Here is an 18,216-nt window from a genome sequence, read left to right as displayed (position 1 = left end):
CTTGGGAAAGCATGGCGATATAGGCAGCTGGGTGGAGCTCCTTCCCAGGAGCGTAGCTAGGGATCCGCTGGAGCGGACGGTGCGATTTACGGCCCCAGTATCTCAGTACCGCATCGGTCAGGTTTCCTAGCACAGAAGGCAGGCTCGCTCACCAGCGGGGAAATACACCGTGGTATTTTCAGCATTTCACAGGGCATGCAATGAATTTTTTTTAAAAATACACTTGATGAGAGCTGTAGTTAAAAAGCGGGAAATTACTAATTAGTAACCAAGTAATTCAGGGTTTGATTCACACAAATTGCACTATTACTGTAGAAAAGGATTTCAATTTCAGGCAAACAGTGGTTTTTGTTTTTTTAAAAAAGGCACTGAAAATATAATTGATGTTCTGTTCATTACCTGCCAGGTTTCAGGTTTCTTGTACATTTTTTCATCGTCTGAGACATTACAGGCATAAGATATGCCTGGAAAAAAAGGAAAAAAAAAAATCAATGCTTTCCCCTTTGCATTGTCATTTGCAACTCTCAGGTTTTCCCACTAGATTGTTCTTGTAAACTCTTGCGTTTCGTAGCACGCAAGAGTGACCACTTAGAACATCATTGTAACACTATCGTTAGCATCAGCGTTCAGTTACACAGAAAGCTATGAGTGGGATGAGCTGAGTATCGTTTTCTCTTTTACCTTACCAGAGTGCTAATAAAATGATTGCTGTCAATTTTTCTAGTTAGTCTCAATTTATGAGGAGAAAAAAAAATAATTTAATTTTCTTCTGGTTAAGAAATCCATCCAGTAGCATAAAAAAACCCAAAGTGTCTCCCTCCCCTACCTATATGCAGATCAGTAAGCAGCTATGTATCTTCTCTCTAAAGTCAGTGAAAGGCTAATCTGGGTTGGTTGGGTGGGTTTTTTTCTGTTCATGTAGGCATTTCAGCTGCATACTCAGAAGTGTAGCGTAAGGCAGCAGTAAATATTGAAAATACCAGGAAAAGAGAAGCTGTAAGCATCCCATTAAGACTTCCAGTAATACTATGGTTTTATAACGTTGGCAAAAGTACCTGTTTTGTAGAAAGAGTCATCATAGCGAATGGCTTAAAAGTATTCCTGTAAAGGTGGGAAGATGGAGTTATGGTTCAGAAATCTAGTAAATACTTACAAGTAACAAGCAGATGCTCTTAAGTCCATTCTTGTCTAGATTATTAGTATCTTTCAAATGACACTGTAGGAAAACGGTACCCTGGTTTGAACTCATGGCAAGAGATACAGTTTCAAGTCGTGTTATGTCTACTCGTGTACCTGGATATTGTACTAGCAAAGGAAAAAGCTGCAGAGATCCACATTAAAAAGTCGCAGAGAAGGAATTTCTCTGCTACTCGCTATAGTGGTCAGGTATTTACAGTGCAGCGATATTATACCAAAATGCCGCCGTCTGTTGCCCTTAGCCCTGTGTGCTCTGAATTTTACCTCTCAGAAGGCGGATGTTGTTCGCAATAAGAAAAAAAAAATCCTTAAAATACTTGAAGTTTGTGCATTTGCACAACTTTCCTTTCAGCAGCAGATAGAATACTACATACAAATAATCCTTTTTCCTATGTAAGCCCTAAAACAAGTGTGTTAGGGTTTTTTGGGAGTATGTAGTATGTTCAGACACAGCACTAGGCATTTATACTTTTCTATTCAGAGAAATTGAAATGGGAAAATAAGGCAAAGAAGATTTAGTCTGATGCTGGGCAGAAAGTTCTGGGTAAAAGAATTACTTCAATGTGTTCAAGTGTGAAGGGGTTCATGTGGTCTTGGATCTTGGGGGAAGCTGATCTCCACCACCATCACCACCCCGTGTTCAGAGGCATTACCAGTTCTACATGTGTCAGAAATTGCAGAACATCAGGCAGAGAAGTTCCTAGCTCAGACAGTTGTAACGGGTGTCTTACATCCTTCCAACCTCTGCTCTGCTGTCAGGGGAGGGAGACTCCTCTGCAGGCAGGAGCAGCCCCCGCACCCACGTGCTGCCCTGCCACCCTGGGGCTGGACCTCCACATGAGTCGAGGGATTTTCTTGGGTCTGTGAGTCTGGAATTCAGAAATTTTCTGTGAATTCTCTTTTCTGTAAATGGCGTTAAACCACTGGTGAAGGCATTTTGCTTTAGCCATACCTGGAAACAGATTTCTTCTGAAGCAACTAAACATCTTTCTCTCCTCCTTAAGGCTTAAAATTACTCTAATTCTGATTGAGAAATGAAGTCACTGTAGTTAGTGGCTTGTCTTCATCAGGTATGGTTCAACCTTGCCTTTCACTTGAGCCAAGATCTTCAGTGTGAACACGCAGTGCAGCCTGTCTGCTGGAGAATAGTCTGGGGTTTTGAGGGTTTTTCCCTTAATCTGAAAATACCAGAAGCAAGCACAAAGCCCTTTTTTTTTTCACTATTAGAAGACCTGACAGTCAGTCTTGCTTTTTTTGTGAAAATCTTCTAAAATTTCCCATGTCCCCATATTGTTGCCTCTACTAAATCAAAAATTGTAAATGCATAGTAGGTGGTTGAAGGAAAGCACTTTGCACTCCATCTAAACCCTGTTTTGGTTTTGAGGGGGGAAGTTGGGGGGGAGTAGGTAATCGAAGTGCAGCAGAGTGAAAGCCAATGGCAACGAACACCCTTCAACTTGCTCAGATTGAAGAATTGATGGGCTGCTTGGCCATGATCCTGGGGTATCCAGAAACGGGGCAGCATCCCACTGCACCACGTTCGCCCGGCGACTGCGTTGCTTCTCACCACATTGTGTTTTCTGCCTCCCTTCTCCCCTGCAGGGTGTGAACGGCATGTCTGTGGATGAGAAGACTGACTCCCCCATGTATGTGTATGAGTCAACGGTGCACTGTACCAATATTCTCCTCTGCTTAAATGACCAGCGGAAGCAGGACATTCTCTGTGACGTGACGCTGATCGTGGAGGGGAAGGAGTTCCGCGCCCACCGGGCTGTGCTGGCTGCCTGCAGCGAGTACTTCTTGCAGGCCTTGGTAGGGCAGACGGAAAATGACCTGGTGGTCAGCCTGCCGGAGGAGGTACAGTATGTCGCCGTGCCCCCACTGTAAACACGAGCCCCCTCCATCCCGCGTGGTGAGGAAGACCTCCGTGGTCCATGAAGGTGGTCAAGGGGAGCGTGGCATGGGTGTCGGTGCCTGCCCCAGCATGCCTCTGGATGTGGGTTTTGTGTTTGGGTGGGTTGCAAATTGCTGAAGGATGGACATGTTCACGCCAGCCTTCCTCACCACCAGTAACTCCTAACAGTTATGGGGGCAAAGCTTTAAGATGCTTCAGCTCACCTTTGTCACTGCTGCCGAGGGAGTCGTACCCAAACGCTTAATTACTGTGACTTCGTTCAGGGTGTTATCAGGACCCTGATATTCTTCTGCTCTTCCAGACAGGAAATTTGAAAGGGATGATGCGACTGCTAGCCAGCAGGTTATTGTTAAAAAATCATTTGAGCTGTCACCTTGTTGGGAGCCTCATTGCTGTCCACCCCTCTTCGGCAGCTCATATCCTCATCCTCCTCTTTCCCCTCTCCTGCACCTCATTCAGCCTTGCTTCCTCTCGCCTCCGCTCACAACAAGTTTGGATTTAACTGCTTCGGGCCATGTGTTTTCCACCGAGAAACCATGAACACGGTCTGTCAAAAAGCAGGGTTTTTCTTATGCGGCATGGCTCCCACAGCAGGAAGCCAAGGAACGTAGAAAATACGTACCTCACTGGAAAGTTAAGTTTATTTTACCACAAAATCTGACTGCCTGGCTTCCACCCCCACTGTAATTTCCTCACAGCTGTACAGCCATGACAGCACAGCTACTGTAGGGCACGCCGCTGGCCTCGTTGCCCACAGAGGGGAGAGGTGTGCCGGCTGGGCCGGGCTGCCGTCACCCACCGCCTCAGCACTGCCTGACCGGCATCTCTGGTTGGGACGAGCAGCACGAGAAGGGTGGTGAGGTACCCATGCATGGGACGGCAGTTGCTCAGTGGGAAGGTACTTTGGGATACAGAGGGTTTTTCACCATCATTTGCTTAACGCCCATGGAGCAGCACGGTGTGTTTTTAAATGATGACGGGTCCCAAAGTGTCTCACCCCATTTTTCCACCTCTGGTTTAGCCCTCCAGAGACTTCAACAGCATCGTGATGTTGTCACGGCACAAGTTGGAGAGCATTAGAAGAAATAGGTCACCGGTTGTGACTTCACGAGCCTTGACACTGAATATTACTCATGAAGCAATTTCAACCCAGACATTTTGCATAGGAGTTTAGAGATATCGCAGAGGACGCGCTAGGATGCGCACTGATTCTGCAGCGTCCACTAATAATTTCCAGTGGAAGAATCGAGTGTCAGTCAGTGTCTCATAGCTATCGCACCGCAAAGCAAGGGCAGGAGCAGAGAGGTGACAAAACATGCCCAGGGGTGCACAGGTACAAAGAGGCAGGAGAGTATCAGTGCTCTTCTACAAAGCCTTGGTGAGACCTTCAGGTATGATTCAGGTCCTATTAGGTAAAGAAAAATAATTTAAATTCAAATAAGAATATACAGGAGTAAGCGTATACTGAGATGTTCAGAAGAAGGAGCCAGGCCTAAAGGAGGAGAAGGCAAGACCATGGCAGGTTCATACTGCTGGTGTGACAACTGAGACGTGCTACAGCTCTGTGTGGGCAGAGGAGATGGAACAGCTGAGAGGAGGAGTTTCTCTTTAATACTAAAAGACAGTGGTGACACAAGCATTGATTGGTTTCAACTGGCGTTTGGTAAAAGTAGATTGGCAATTAGCAGCTTTCTAATCACAGGAGCAGTGAGGTGCTGTGCTGCAGGCCAGCGGGAGGAGCAGGGGGCTGGGGGCATCCTGGTGTGACTGCACTTGGTGACCCAGTCCTATGTTCATGTGACACCGAAGATTTAAAGCACAAAGGTTTGTCTTTTTGTGTGTTTCGTATGAGATACTATGTTAAAAAAATTCCTCCACTCCAACCATAAATGATTTCCATTTAAGTGAATCCCCTTTGGATAACTGAAGTATTGGAGTTTTACGTTTTAGAATATATCTCAATGAAAGATTAAAGAGTTTTAGTGACTTAGGGTTATACGGGCTGCTGTTTCAGTTCCAGTGAAGTCTATGGATTTGCAGAAGCAGTGAATCTAGTTCTTAAGGATTTTCCCAGTACTCTGAAATTGTCACGCTTCACTTAAGACCACCACTGTTACTTTGCCACATGCTATTATTAGTTGCAAAGCGCCAAGGCTTTAACTTTCTCATCCTGCAAAAGAACTCTCTTAGCCTGTTAAAAAAGACTCTTACAGTTACCAATGCTTACTTGTACAGATATTTTCAACGTGCAAATTAATTGCTGTTAACTGCATTGAATCTAATTTGCTTGGTGGCTACTTTCTTTGAGTAGCTATATGGGAGGTGGTCAGTTAAATAATTTCCTTACAAATGGTAGTCACTTGGGGTAAAGAGATTAATTACTTCATTATTTCTCAGTTATTCCGTGGTTAAGGTGCTGCTTCTGGGGTTGCTCTGCTTCAAAGTGTTGGGCGCTTTGGTAGTTGCCTGTGCGTACATATGGGAAGTGCCTCCGACAAAGAACAGTGTCGGAGCTCCCCGCGAAAGGAACTGAAACGCTCCTGGGTTTTAAAAGCTGTTAGAGCGGGGAAACACCATCTTTGTTATATTGCGTTAAGAGAAGTTAGCAGGATCTTTTTCAGTTCAGTAGTGAATGGCTCTTCCCAAAGCTATTGTTTTTAGTTCATGGTCTGCAGAGCTCTGGCAGCCCGTGAGTTATTTCTAAAAGGTATCTGTGAAAACTGACTTAATCTGTCATGTAGGGGGTTATTACTCCAGGGGAAAAATTTGAAACAAAAGTTGAAAGTTAATGTGCTGAGCCAATACTTTTTTCAGGCTTAAAGACAGTTTATGTTGGTATGTAGTTGTTCTGGAAAAACAGAGATTGAAACTAATTTTTAAATACAGTCTCACAGTTCAAAACTTCCAAAGGTGATGATCACTCGTAAATTAACAAAACTGTTTTCAAGTTCAACCGTACATGCGTTGCATTTTAAATTCTGGCGTAATTTGAAAACTGCTAAAGTACACAGTTGTGGAGAAAGGGCATTAGTCGTAGTAGTAGCAGTAGTATTTCTGAAAGGTTTGATGTTGGAGCTGGATAAAGCTTTATATATAAAGCTTTTACACTCATGTAATGTTGGTGTGAGGGAGCTCAACATCAACAGAAAAGAACTTCTTTTTGATTATTCAAAGCAGTAAATCTACCTCTGAAGTCTAAATTGCAGACTTTTTTTTTTTACTTCATAGCATGTTGGGGTCTTTTTGTTAATCTGGCTTCCAGACATTGTTAACTGTTGTCTAGCTAAACAGGGAACAGATGCTTTTTACATTATTTCTTGTTTATATCCAATTACAAGTGAGAGCCAACTTCATGATACGCCAGTCGTTTCGGTAGGGAGACATTGTGCACACACAGAATTGGGACTAGTTGAACTTTCAGGGTTCTAAACCGCTGCAAAACTTTGTATTAGACGTTTCAGGTCACTTCGAGCATGACTTAATGTGCCTCAGCTCAAACCTTCCCCTAATCAACTTAAACTAAGTCAGTTTGGAGCTAATTCTGCTCTGATTGAAGAGTTTATGTAAACCATTTTGTGCTAGCCTCGGTAATTCGATTTCGTACTACACCTTTTGTTAAAGCAACATATTTCAGGGTGTAGATAAGTGCTTGGAAAAACAGCTGCGTAATAACAAGGGCTCAGATGTGGCCGTGGTGTGTGAATGATCAGCCCTCAGAGCAGAGTTCGAGGAATGCAGTGTGTCTGCTACCCGCAGCTAATATAAAAGGACTCTCTTAGCTCTTAACTTCTGCAGTTTTCTCTTCATTTGCAGTCTTTGGTAAGCAACTAGAGCCTCACTTGCTTTTCACCCAGGGTATTTTTCAGCAATGATGCAGTTTTCCTCTAGCAGCTGCTGTTAAATGCAACCTAAAATTAATATTTTCCAAGAACTGAATTTAAAGCTGTAAAGTTAGTCATTCACTCTATACCCCTAACTGTTGTTTTGTTTTATTTAATCACGAAAACTGGTCTTCCTTCCTTTAACAAGACACTTAATTAAGCTTTTAATTCATGATAAGAAGTTAAATGGCACTTAGGAGGCTTTTTTAATGGTTTCCACTTCCCATGCAGATTACAAAAAAAGGTGTGATAGAGAGAGAGACACGGCTGTCAGCCAGGGGCATTGTAGGTCATGCCAATATTAGCTGGCAGCAGGCCATTATCCAATTAACATTGCTTCATCGCTGCAAGTAATAGCTCTCGAGTAGATGATTGAGTCATTCATGTTGTAGTGGTACTCTGCTTTACTTGAGAAGGAGCCAGTGCTTCGTCAAATAGGCTTTTTATTCGCTATTATTACCTGCCTGGCTTTGCTAATAGAAGTGCACAGCGAGTCTATGTGGGCAAGCTGAAAGCTGGGCGCTGGACGGAGGAGCATCGTCTGTGCAAACGTCTTAATTCACTTGGCTTTCTGAAAGCTGAGGTTGCAGTTAAATGGTGAAAAGACAGAAACAGCAACAACAAATAAAACCCCTCAGTTGCATTAGATTTCTACAGCTTAGAAATGATGAAATTCCTGACCTTGCTTGCGTTTTTTTGACTTTGGGGTGTACATTTGAAAAAACCTTCACCTGGTCATTCCAACCATGAGAGCACCAAATGCCTTTCTCTTTGGTGAAGTTAAACACAGGTCTTCTGAAGTAGTAGACCAGGGTTTCTCTAGCACTGGTCTGATGCTGTCCTTTCTGTTGTAAAACCAACTTGCTTCTCAGGTAGGCTGGTTAGTTTTACTTGTAACCCTCAAATTTTTGAATCTGAAGATTCAGGGTTACTGGTGACTTTTTTTAGTGCAATGAACTATCTGCTGGAAATGTTGCCTTCCAGAAGGATTAAATGGAGTTGTCTGTGGCTTACAAATCTCCCAAGGGGCAAAGGGAAGCAGCATCTCTTTTAGGAAGAGGAGGTGGGATGTACTTGGGGAGCCTTTTTGTTTGTTTATCTGCACAGCTCTGCTCTTTGCTATTAAGAGAATGATGATCAAAGTTGATGTTAGCACACACCACGGGCTGAATTTCTCTGCGTTCTTACTGCTTTGCTGCTCCCTGACGGCTCCTGTGAAACCTGCCGTTTGCCCACAAGGTCTAGCCCTGTGAAATCTGTCATCTGCTGCTTCGGGTGACGTGGGTTAACTCCCTCACCTGGTTAATTTTTGCAAGGAGAAAGGCAGGACAGGATTCAAGGCTGGCAAAAGCTGAGTATGTTGGAAAGCGAAGGCATGCGGCACCCTGGGTGGGACTGAGCCAGGCATCTAACATTAGTATGGCTCGTAGCTGACAGGGAGGAGAAATACTGGCAGCTGCTAGCCATCCATGCCAACCCGCCAGCCTGAGGGAAAAATGCTGGGAATTAGCCAGCGAAAGATGATTGCGATGAGGAGAAAATCAAAGGCAGGATGCAGGAGGTCAGCTATTACATACCCTGCTGGCTAAAGGCAATTACTCTTCCTTTTTATCTATCTAGAAATAAACGATATTCTCTTACTTTGTCTCTTTCCTTTACTGCGTACTGTGTATATGTATGAATATAATATCTTTAAGGAATGCAGGGACTGAGCTGGGAGTGCTCTGCACAGGAGTGCGGAGGGGAAGAGATGATAAATGTGGGAAAGAGGAGCAAGAGGGCAAGAAGAAAATGTCTGCTTGGAAGTTTCTTTCCCAGCTGGAGCGATGTAATTACGCAGTAGGGAACAAGGAAAGACCCTTTTTCTTTGGCACCTCAGAGATGTATTAGGAGCAGCTAAGGTTAGTTCTTCGAGAATGGGAAGCATTAATGTGGTTTTCTCTTTACATGACTGTATCGGCCATTGATGTTCCTCACAGATTGCAGCACTGGCCAGAATTGTTTCTGCTTTGGCTCAGGAGGCAGCAGTGACCCAAGAGCCTTATGCAGCAAGCTACAAGGTACAAACGACATATTTTGTTTCTAGCAGGTGAGCAATAAAACAGAAATGAGACCGTCAAGATGTGATATGAAATTCAATCCATGTCTCGCTGCAAAGGTTTCCGGCACTGCCTGATTTTTCATGCCTCAAGTATGATGAAGAAACAGCTGCATACTTCTCATTCCACGTGATGTAACTTCCATTATTTTCTGATGAGGGCTGTCTTGCTATTGATAATGCTTCCCTGATCTTTTCCAGTGGAGAAAAGCAAAATACATCTCTGTTGTGTTGTAGGGAGAGGTAGGCTTAAAAAAGCAAAATGAAAACCACGTGTGCATGCGTGTTACAGAGAGAAAATCTTGCGATAACTCCTTTGCTTTCCTTTGGTGGTAGCTGTACTATTTATTTATTTATTCCAGTAAGCATATAAAAATGTACTTTCGAAGGGGATATGGAGACGAATGCACAGAGTGAAATTCACCACCGCGATAAGTGGACTCAATTTCGTTGCCTTTGTTAGACTCCTGCCTGCCGTCAGCGCTAAATTGGGCTGATTGACTGTGGTTGCGCTCGCTATTGAAAAGGCAGTTTGCGGTGTAGAAACTTTTTCGCTCAAACATGACAAACGTAATCTAAAATGTAAAAGATGTCCCAAAGAGTAAGTCCTAGAAGTAGACTGTGCTAAGGGCATGAGCAGAAACAATAAGGGTGTGTAACAGGAGATGGTTTGTTTTGGTTTTTTTTAAGTTGAGGGTTTTTTTTGCTGTATTCAAATATATATGTGGACATGAATGAAAATGAGGTGGCTGAGCTATGACTGCACCCCAACACTGAGGGCACTCTGGCCCTGCAGACTGAAAGATCTCCTCTTCTCCTCCCCCTCCACCTTTGATTCTCTTACCTTTGCTTTTTTTCCCTCTAAAAAAGCCTTGAATTTCTTTAATGCCAGCAAACTAAGCATCTGCTCTTTTAAGAGTCCAGAAATACAGGCTGAGCATTTGCCATTTGAATAAGGAAACAGATGAGGCCCAGATAAGGCACCCCTCAGCTTCACCGCATCAGAGACCACAACCTGTAAGGTACTTTCTGATCCCAGTACCAAGCTTTGTTTCGTTAGCGTTCCCAAGACCCAAAGAAGATAAGGTTTTATCTCCGTACAGCACTTTCTGACAAGGATTCCCTGGTGAATAATGTCAGTCGGACTGTTTTTCTCAGCTAGCAATGAAATTGAGCATGTTACAGGGTAGAATATGGCATGTATTCAAATGATGCATTGCAGCAGTCAACAAACATTAAGGCTAGGAAGTATGGTTCAATTTGGAAGTGAAATACGGGTTTTAGGTGAGCAGAAGGCAATTGAATCATATTGGGATTTGGGAATGAGATGCTCTTTGTGAATTTTACAGGCAGGCTGTTGGGTTTTTTAGAGGAACAAGTAGATACGCTTTCTGTTACATATTCGAGGCAAGCTCTGAAATGGCTCTTTTATTCCAGGACTTCTGTGCAGTGCTGAATTTTCATCTGTCCCACTTTGATGGGAGACTGCCAGCAAACACCTCCGAGTCCCAGACTACTAAAAGCTGTGTCCTTGGGCACTTTATTTACTTTAATAAAATAAATAAATAGGACCAGCTGTACTTGGTCAAACTGCAGATCCGTCTAGCCGAGGCTTGGTTTGTTTTAAAAATTAGATTTATTTTCTCTGAAAGAGTTTGAGAGGAGGCTTGTGTGATTGTTTAAAGACTTAAATGAAAAGAAAGTATCAGGCATATCTCTGGGAAGCGTGTTTTAATTTACTGGGGAAAGATACCATGAGAGCCACTGGCAGTTGTTTTGAAGCCAGATTAAAATCAACTGCAAAATTTGGCGTCTGCTTTTAGCAACAAACTGCTCAGTGATGTGTGTGACTGCACATTGTTTCATAACTGAAAGGCAAATGGCCTTGGAGAGGAACGAGCTTTAGGCACCCCTTGAAGAAGTTTAGTGCTCAGTACACATGTTGTTGAGTGGAATGTAAGATCCTAAGATAACATAGATCAGATTTGCTAATAAACCTTTCTGGCCTGCACTTTGCTTGATCTGACTTTGATGGCATCAAACTGTGCGGTTAAGTGTAACTGTCTGTTTCCCACACATAGAAGTAGTTGAAATCTTTTTTTTTAATTTTTTTTTTTTTTTGTATTTTGGGATTATTTTTTTTTTTGCTTAAGATTTGCATGGTGCATCTTTTGAGTCACTTAAGAGTCAGTCATGGAGGCTTTAGAGGACTTTGTAGAGAAGGTTAATCCGTAATTGAAATGGCATGGGGTATTTCTTGCTGTGACCCTGAGACTGCTGCTAGCTGGGGGTCTGCAGTTAAAGTAACCATAGCTGGGCGGAGAACGGCGGAGAATCGCAGTACTAGCACTTTCAGTAAAACTGATATATAAACAAGGTGTCACCAAACAGCTGGAATTGAGAGGTATCAGCTCTGAAGTTAAATAATGGTAACATAAAACCTTCAGCAGTAGATTTTTGAGGTCTCTTGTGAACGAATAAAATAGTGTCATCACCTCTCTGCGAATGCTGGGGTGGAAGCTGATGCATCAGATGGGAATTACAGCGCAGGTCTGTGTATCAGGTCAGTGATGATTAAATCACCTTGTGTGAACCACTCAGCTATGTTTACCTCTCTCTAAATGCTCTGGTTCACATTACCTCACACGGAGGTGTACAGACTGACCCACAGCTGGCACAGCTGCTGGTCCCAGAGCTGCCCATGTATCTGAACCCAGAGCTTCCAGCTTATCACTCCTCAGGCAGAGTTTCGGTCTCATTTTCTTCCCTCTGTATCTTTTAAGCATACAGGGGGCATTGAGGGGATTTTCAGACTAGTTGCAGTGTTTCTCGAGGTGATTGGGGTAGGATGGAGCTGCTTCCTCCCTTGTCTGGTTGACTGGTCCTGGGTGATCGATGGGCTCCACTCTGTGTCCTCTACCTGTTCTTCCTGCATCACCCCCGAGGTCCTGTGCACTGCCGTCGGTAACAGCTGCTGCGACTACCGCATCCAAGAGGAAAGTAGACTTGGAGGCATGGAGCAGATCAGAAAGTCTGTGAATTGCTACAGACTTCCAGTCCCTCTCCAGGAGACTGAGGCACTTTGAGGATACTTAATTAGGAATTTTTGCTTAAGTGACACAGCTGTTGCAGACTCAGGTTCAAAAAGAAAATTTAAAAAACAAATCTTGAAACTTAGCACAAGATGTAAAAACTTTTTCCTGTATTACTGTAGCTTTTGGACATCCCATTTATCCCAAACAATAGGCAAGTAGGTACCTAGCAAGACTTGATCTTTTCCACAGAGAGCTCATCAGTCTTGGCAGATGGGAGCTGTGGGTTTTCAGGACCTCAAAAACCAGGCATCTTGTTTTGGTGTTGAAGCAACCATATTTGGTTGAGTATATATTGCACCTGGTCCACATGATTCCTTGCAGGAGCTGCTCATCGTTTCAGAACAACACTTTAGAGAAATGGAATGTACAGACTGACTCTGTAAGGACTGCGGAGAGATTTGGCAGGTGTGACCCAGGGTGGACTCGGTGGCAGCCTTGTATTCTCAGTGCTTCCCTCTGCTCCTGCGGTGTCAGATGTACATCCCAAAGCCAGGGATGAGGTGGGATTATGGGGGTAGTAAAATAGGAAGGAGACCATCCAAATAAATGAATTGACCCAGAAAGGGACCTGAGCAGTGCTGAATAGTTTAAAGAGGTGTGGGCATCCAGTGTATTGTGCATCAAACAGTTGGTAATACTCTACTTGAAATGTGCTTGCTTTGAATTGTGATAGCTCCAAATTTCCTAGTCTGCGCGTATACCTCTTACTTTATGTTCCCAGAATGGGTGGGGATGCAGTCTGTGGTAATGTTCCAAGGTAAAAAGAGTAGATTTAAAGAAAAAAATTGTCCATGCAAACTTTACTGGTACAGTTCTCAGTTTCAGGAAAAAATACTCTTGATGAAGTGGTCCGGGATTTTCATCAGACTGACAGCTGGGAGGCTGAGGCTACGTGTATGGCTGTGTAAAGTTTTTGCTTGTGGGAAATGTGTTCAGTTTTTGCTTACCTTTGAAATTCAGACCTGTTGTCCTCTGTTTCAAGGACCTGCAGCTGGTAAGAAACAAGTCTTAACTCTGAAAGCAAAATACCTTTCCATCTCTGAGCGCACAGCAGTAGTACAACATGCCTAGCCACCTCTCTCCCCAGATACACAGGCAGCCTTCAGAGAAAATTTCCCTGTTGGGGATTCTTGGTCAAGTAAAACCAGAATAAGCTCAAGTTATTTCCTGTTTCTTTCAAAGGACAGGGTTGGAGCCAGTAACCTTTCAAGACAGGAAAAAGCTGGGGAAAGACAAATCCTGACAACTTCCCTTCTGCTTTCCACAGAGGAGTAGTGCTCATTTCTGCTTCCGGAGAGGAAGCTGGACTTGAGGTGGATGGGTCTCCAGCCATTCCATCTGCCTGTTGAACTGAACATTTTTTAACGTTATTTTTATCTAACTGCAGATTTCCCTGTTCCCCCATGGATGACTTTCCGCATATGGCATTTTTGTCTGGACATAAAGCCAAATCAAGCAGTTTCTGTCTATTCCGTGAACTTTGTAGTTTTCAGGAGACTGGACACACAAAACCAAGGCTATGTTTTAAATGCTTGAATTAATTTGTCAAATGTAAGGCACAAAAAATAGAGAGTTGCCTGTCTTTTGTAAGAGCCATCTATCTTTGTCGTTTTTGCCCAGTTTATATAAGCAGTAGCCATTGAGGACGAATATCTATACCATTGTCCAAGGAAGTGAAGAAGGAAGAGGTGTCCATGACATATATAGGCACTGGGGCATTCTACAAAGAAACTTGTTTGTTCACACTTATGCAGTCATCATAGCATTCAGAAAGCAGAAAGAGTTGCTTTCAGTAGTGGCAGAAACCTTTACATCAGTAACCCTTTTTCTTCTTTCCCAGTCTTCAATGTATCTTGCAGTTGGAGAATTGAGAAGAACAGCTAGTAAGAGCTACCTTGGGCTTGGTTTAGTTTTATTTCCTTTTCAAAGATGAGCCCAATCCTTCTCTTACAAGATTAATGTCACTATTATGCATGAACTTTCCAATTGGAAAACTCAGTTGAGAGGGCATAGGCAGGTAGATTGTTAAAGACAAGCATTTGATGACGTTCTGGCCTCTGTCTTCAGCCGGTGGTGCACAGGCGAGGTGACCGGAGCGGGAGCTGCTGTCAGACCTGCTGTGTCGGACCTCGGCCAAACTGCTCTGTAGAGCAGACAGGCACGTAACACCATGAGGTGCTCTTCACAGCGAGCTTGGAGGGTTTCAAGTCAGTCCCAGCCTGAGGGACTCAGACTGTTTGCATCAGCTGCTCTTGCACTCTCAGCTTAGTTCTCAGATACAATTTTAACCTGAATTATTTGGTGAGGTTACGGTCTGGTTCTGAGACTGGTTTTCTGAAAAGGAATTGCGTAGCTAAAGGGGTGTGAGAATTCATGGTCATTTCTCATCACCATGCTTTCTACCTCTTGGGTGAATGGTAAGGTGGTAGTAAAGACCTCTCTAAATATTCTCTTTCAGGAATGGGTATTTTACTCCAACTAGGCTTTTCTTTTCTCAAACTGCTTTGGTTGCAGGTAGAGGAAAAGAAAGGGTCAGGTGTCGTATGTGTTCCTGAGAGACTTCAAAGGTGTCTTTGCTATTGTAAAGCGCGGAAGAAATCAACATTGTTATAACTATTTGACTGAATTATTTCCCTCCTGATATTAAAATTTCTTAAAACCGAGGATTTCATTAGACCTTTTTGTAACTAATTGTCTTTTTATTTATTTATTTAAGGGAAGGGAGAAAGTCATTCCATTTGCAGCTTGCAGCCCTTGTCTGTCTGTCAGATGGATGTATATTTACAGGAATTAATGAATGACTGTTTCTAATTTCTCCCCTTGGAACAAAGGTTGCACCATTGTTGTATTTGAAGAGCTTTTGGACCAGCTTGCTTTTGTGCGTGCGTGCGTGCCATTTTTTGGTACCGTGCCAAGCACCCTGTTGAGACTCTAGTAGTGATCGAAGGAACAGAAGGAGATTTTGAGGTTTGGAAATGAACCCAGTTCACATGGCTGAAACTCCATAAAACCTCCACACCGGTGAGAGAGGATGGAGAGCTGGGCACTGTATTGCGTGCTCCCCGTGCCCATCTCTGCTGGGGTGAAGCAGCTAAGGAACAGAAGGAGATTTTGAGGTTTGGAAATGAACCCTGTTCACATGGCTGAAACTCCGTAAAACCTCCGCACCGGTCTGCTAGAGAGCGGATGGAGAGCTGGGCACTGTATTGTGTGCTCCCCGTGCCCATCTCTGCTGGGGTGAAGCAGCTCCTGCCCTGCCACCTCTGAACACGAGGTCCTCCAGCACCGAATGTGGGAAGGACTTGAACTCTACTTGCTGTTCAGGAAAGCAGCCACCCCTGGGCAGGCTGGTACTTCCTCACCCTCTTTATGTGTGTAGTACTGGCACGTAAAGGCTCTTGCTCAATCCTATCAGCTGCATATCATTCTATTCTGGGGAAGGTGAGAGCAGTGCTGGCAATGACGCAGCTCCAAAAGGTATCAGCTTTACTCCTTTTACCCCCCCGACTCAGTCCTTGCCTTAGGTTTGTACGGTAGCTACCAGACAAGGGGGAAGCATCACTTTTTTAGAAAATGGAGAGCAATGAGAAGTGCTGTGGCTGCCCATCAAGTGAACGTGTTTGTCGTTTGGTGCTTATATGTCTGATGAGCTCTCTGCACTTCACCGGTGCTCTGTTTTGCCAAGGTATTTTAAAGGTCCTTGAGAAGCCTTTACAACAAATGAAGTAACCTTGGCAAGATCCTGCATTGCACCATGCCCTGCCCAGCATTCCTGTAGTTCTTGCCATTTCGTGCCCCTTACAACATGGCTGTGGCTTTGAACAGCAAGCGTGTTTTGTATTTCGCAAGCAAGTGATGTTTTTAAATGTCTTCATCTGCAAGGGTGACCTGTGGATTTGCACAGGGGCAAGGGGATTTTTGTTCTGTGTGATTGTGTGTTATTTTGTGGCTCTGTTTTGTTTCCTTTTTCATCCTCCTCCCCCTCTGTCTTCTACCTGAAGCATTGAATTAAATCTAACATAGCGATACGTTTAGACAGAGGCGACGCTTGGCTATGCCAGTTCCCCAGTGGCTTTGAACTGCTGGCTGCAATACTGCAAACAAATTCAGACCCTGGCTTGGCCAGCAGTTCCCCCCAGCTATCTGTGTGTTCGCTCTCCAGGCTTTATTTTAGCTACACTATTGGAGACTGTGGAATCACAGCCTATGTCTCATTGTTATGCATGGATGGGAAATATTCCTGTACTTATTTGCATTCATTAGCTGTTGGTAGTTCCTCTGTTGAGGTCTCTAGCCTTGTTTTTACAGTGCTTTTGGCAGTGTTTCTGCACTTGGTGTGTGAATTTTTATGATCTGTTGCATGTTATTCATGCAATTTCCTGCCCTGTAATGGTATCAGTTTTCCAGACACAGAGGAATACAAACGAAAACCCAGGAGCCTGCATTAGCATAAAATGTCCCAGTTCTGTCAGTTTGATTAATTTGTCTCTTTGTCTCCACTCTATATGATAAGTGCTATTAATGGTTGCAACACTTCATATGTCAAAGTCTTTCTTCCTAATGACTTGAAAATGTGGTTTATTTCCCCCTTTTTTGTATTATTTTTCTCATTTAGCATTCCACTCAAGTATAGATTTATGCCATGCTCTTTCATTATCTTACTGGTTGCAGCACTGGAGTGATTACATATGGTGTAGGGTATGAGCAAAGATGCGATCCCAGGGGCAGCAGCTGCTGATGCAAGCTGAAAATAGATCCAGCGTATGCTCAGCACTTTTCCCAGAGGTCTTTTATTTGTTAGGAACAGTCTTGGTACAGGACAGCTCGGACCCTCATTTAGCAAGATGACTTTTTGCCTTTCAAGAACAGTGCAATGACTTTGCTCTATTTACCTACTGCTGTGTAATTTTTTTTCACTGCCTGCTATCTAAGCAGTGACTTTACCTAACATAAGTTGTAATATAATCCTGATTTATAATGAAGTCAAGAAACGACAGGCTCCATTTGAAGTAATGGAACTTGACAGATCTAAGGTTTAAATTAAATAATCCTATTTGTAAGACAGCATTTGTACATGGTACACTGATTTAAAATGAACTTCAGTTCTTCTTCAGCGAATCTTTTACCATTCTCTGTGGTTTGCCTTCCATAGAGGCTTTTTGAGGAACAAAATTCATTTGGAGAGAGCATGTTTGTCTTTGTAAATGTGTGTGGAAGAAAGCATTTTCTTTCCCTTAGCAAAGAAGTTCTCATAAATTGTTTCAGAGAAGAACTCTTTAATTAAAGAGTAAAAATTAATGTAGGTCACTTAGGGCAAGCCATGTCTAACCTGCTTCGGTGGGCAGAAGAGGCGAGCTGCTGAGAATGAGGAGAGGGAGGATGCTGGAGGGATGATAGCGAGGAAGGCTGCGGCTTGACTCTTCCCCTCCCAGGAGGAGAGCTTCATCCTAGCAGTAGTTTGTATCGAGGGCGAAGATCGTCTTCGCCGAGCTCTCCTTCCCTCCCAGTTGGCAGAGAGGGACGCTCAGAGATGGCATTTCCTCCTGCCTCTGCACCCCGCTTTTCCTCCTCTGCCACCCTTGTACCACGGCAGCCACGAGAGCCCCGGGGTGCGCACATCAAAAGGTGGTCCTGCCGTGGCTGCCTGCTCGGAGCTGGCGGTAGGCGCAGAAGTGGGGCTGGTGGAACAAAAGACAAGGAGAAGAGACCAGGCAGGGGGTGCGAGATGCTGGCGAAATGGTGGAAAAGGGCACAGAAAAAAGGCAGTGGGATAAAAACACAAAGGGTGCGGTGCAGGATTTTTCTGGCCTAGATTGAGGGAGGCTATTTTAGAAAATGCCCCCTTCCCTTTTCTCTCACGGAGCATTGCATTTTTGCCTTCCTTTCTGGTTCCATTTAGTTGCTGCTGCCTGTCGTCTTTTGAATCTTCCTTCGTACCTGGCTGGGATGCAGCCCTTTCCCCAGGAGCCCCACAGATGCTCTCACCCTGGGCCGGCCTTGCACGCTCAGACAGAAACGGCCCAGCTTGCA

At 44.0% G+C, this 18,216-nt stretch overlaps 1 protein-coding gene across 1 annotated transcript in view; it reads left to right on the top strand.

Annotated features, from left to right (window-relative positions):
* Positions 1 to 2,805: 2,805 nt before the first annotated feature.
* BACH2 (BTB and CNC homology 1, basic leucine zipper transcription factor 2) overlaps positions 2,806 to 18,216 on the top strand; it is a gene marked incomplete at its 3' end in the record, with an annotated part of 40,588 nt that continues 25,177 nt past the window's right edge. The window contains exon 1 of the mRNA XM_009702356.1: positions 2,806 to 3,054. Within this exon, the coding sequence (XP_009700658.1) occupies positions 2,812 to 3,054 (243 nt within the window). The remainder of the gene's footprint in view (positions 3,055 to 18,216) is intronic.

The sequence above is a fragment of the Cariama cristata genome, unplaced genomic scaffold, assembly GCF_000690535.1.
Source record: "Cariama cristata isolate BGI_N322 unplaced genomic scaffold, ASM69053v1 scaffold4236, whole genome shotgun sequence".
Classification (NCBI taxonomy): Eukaryota; Metazoa; Chordata; class Aves; order Cariamiformes; family Cariamidae; genus Cariama; species Cariama cristata.
This window is presented reverse-complemented; position numbering and strand designations above follow the sequence as displayed.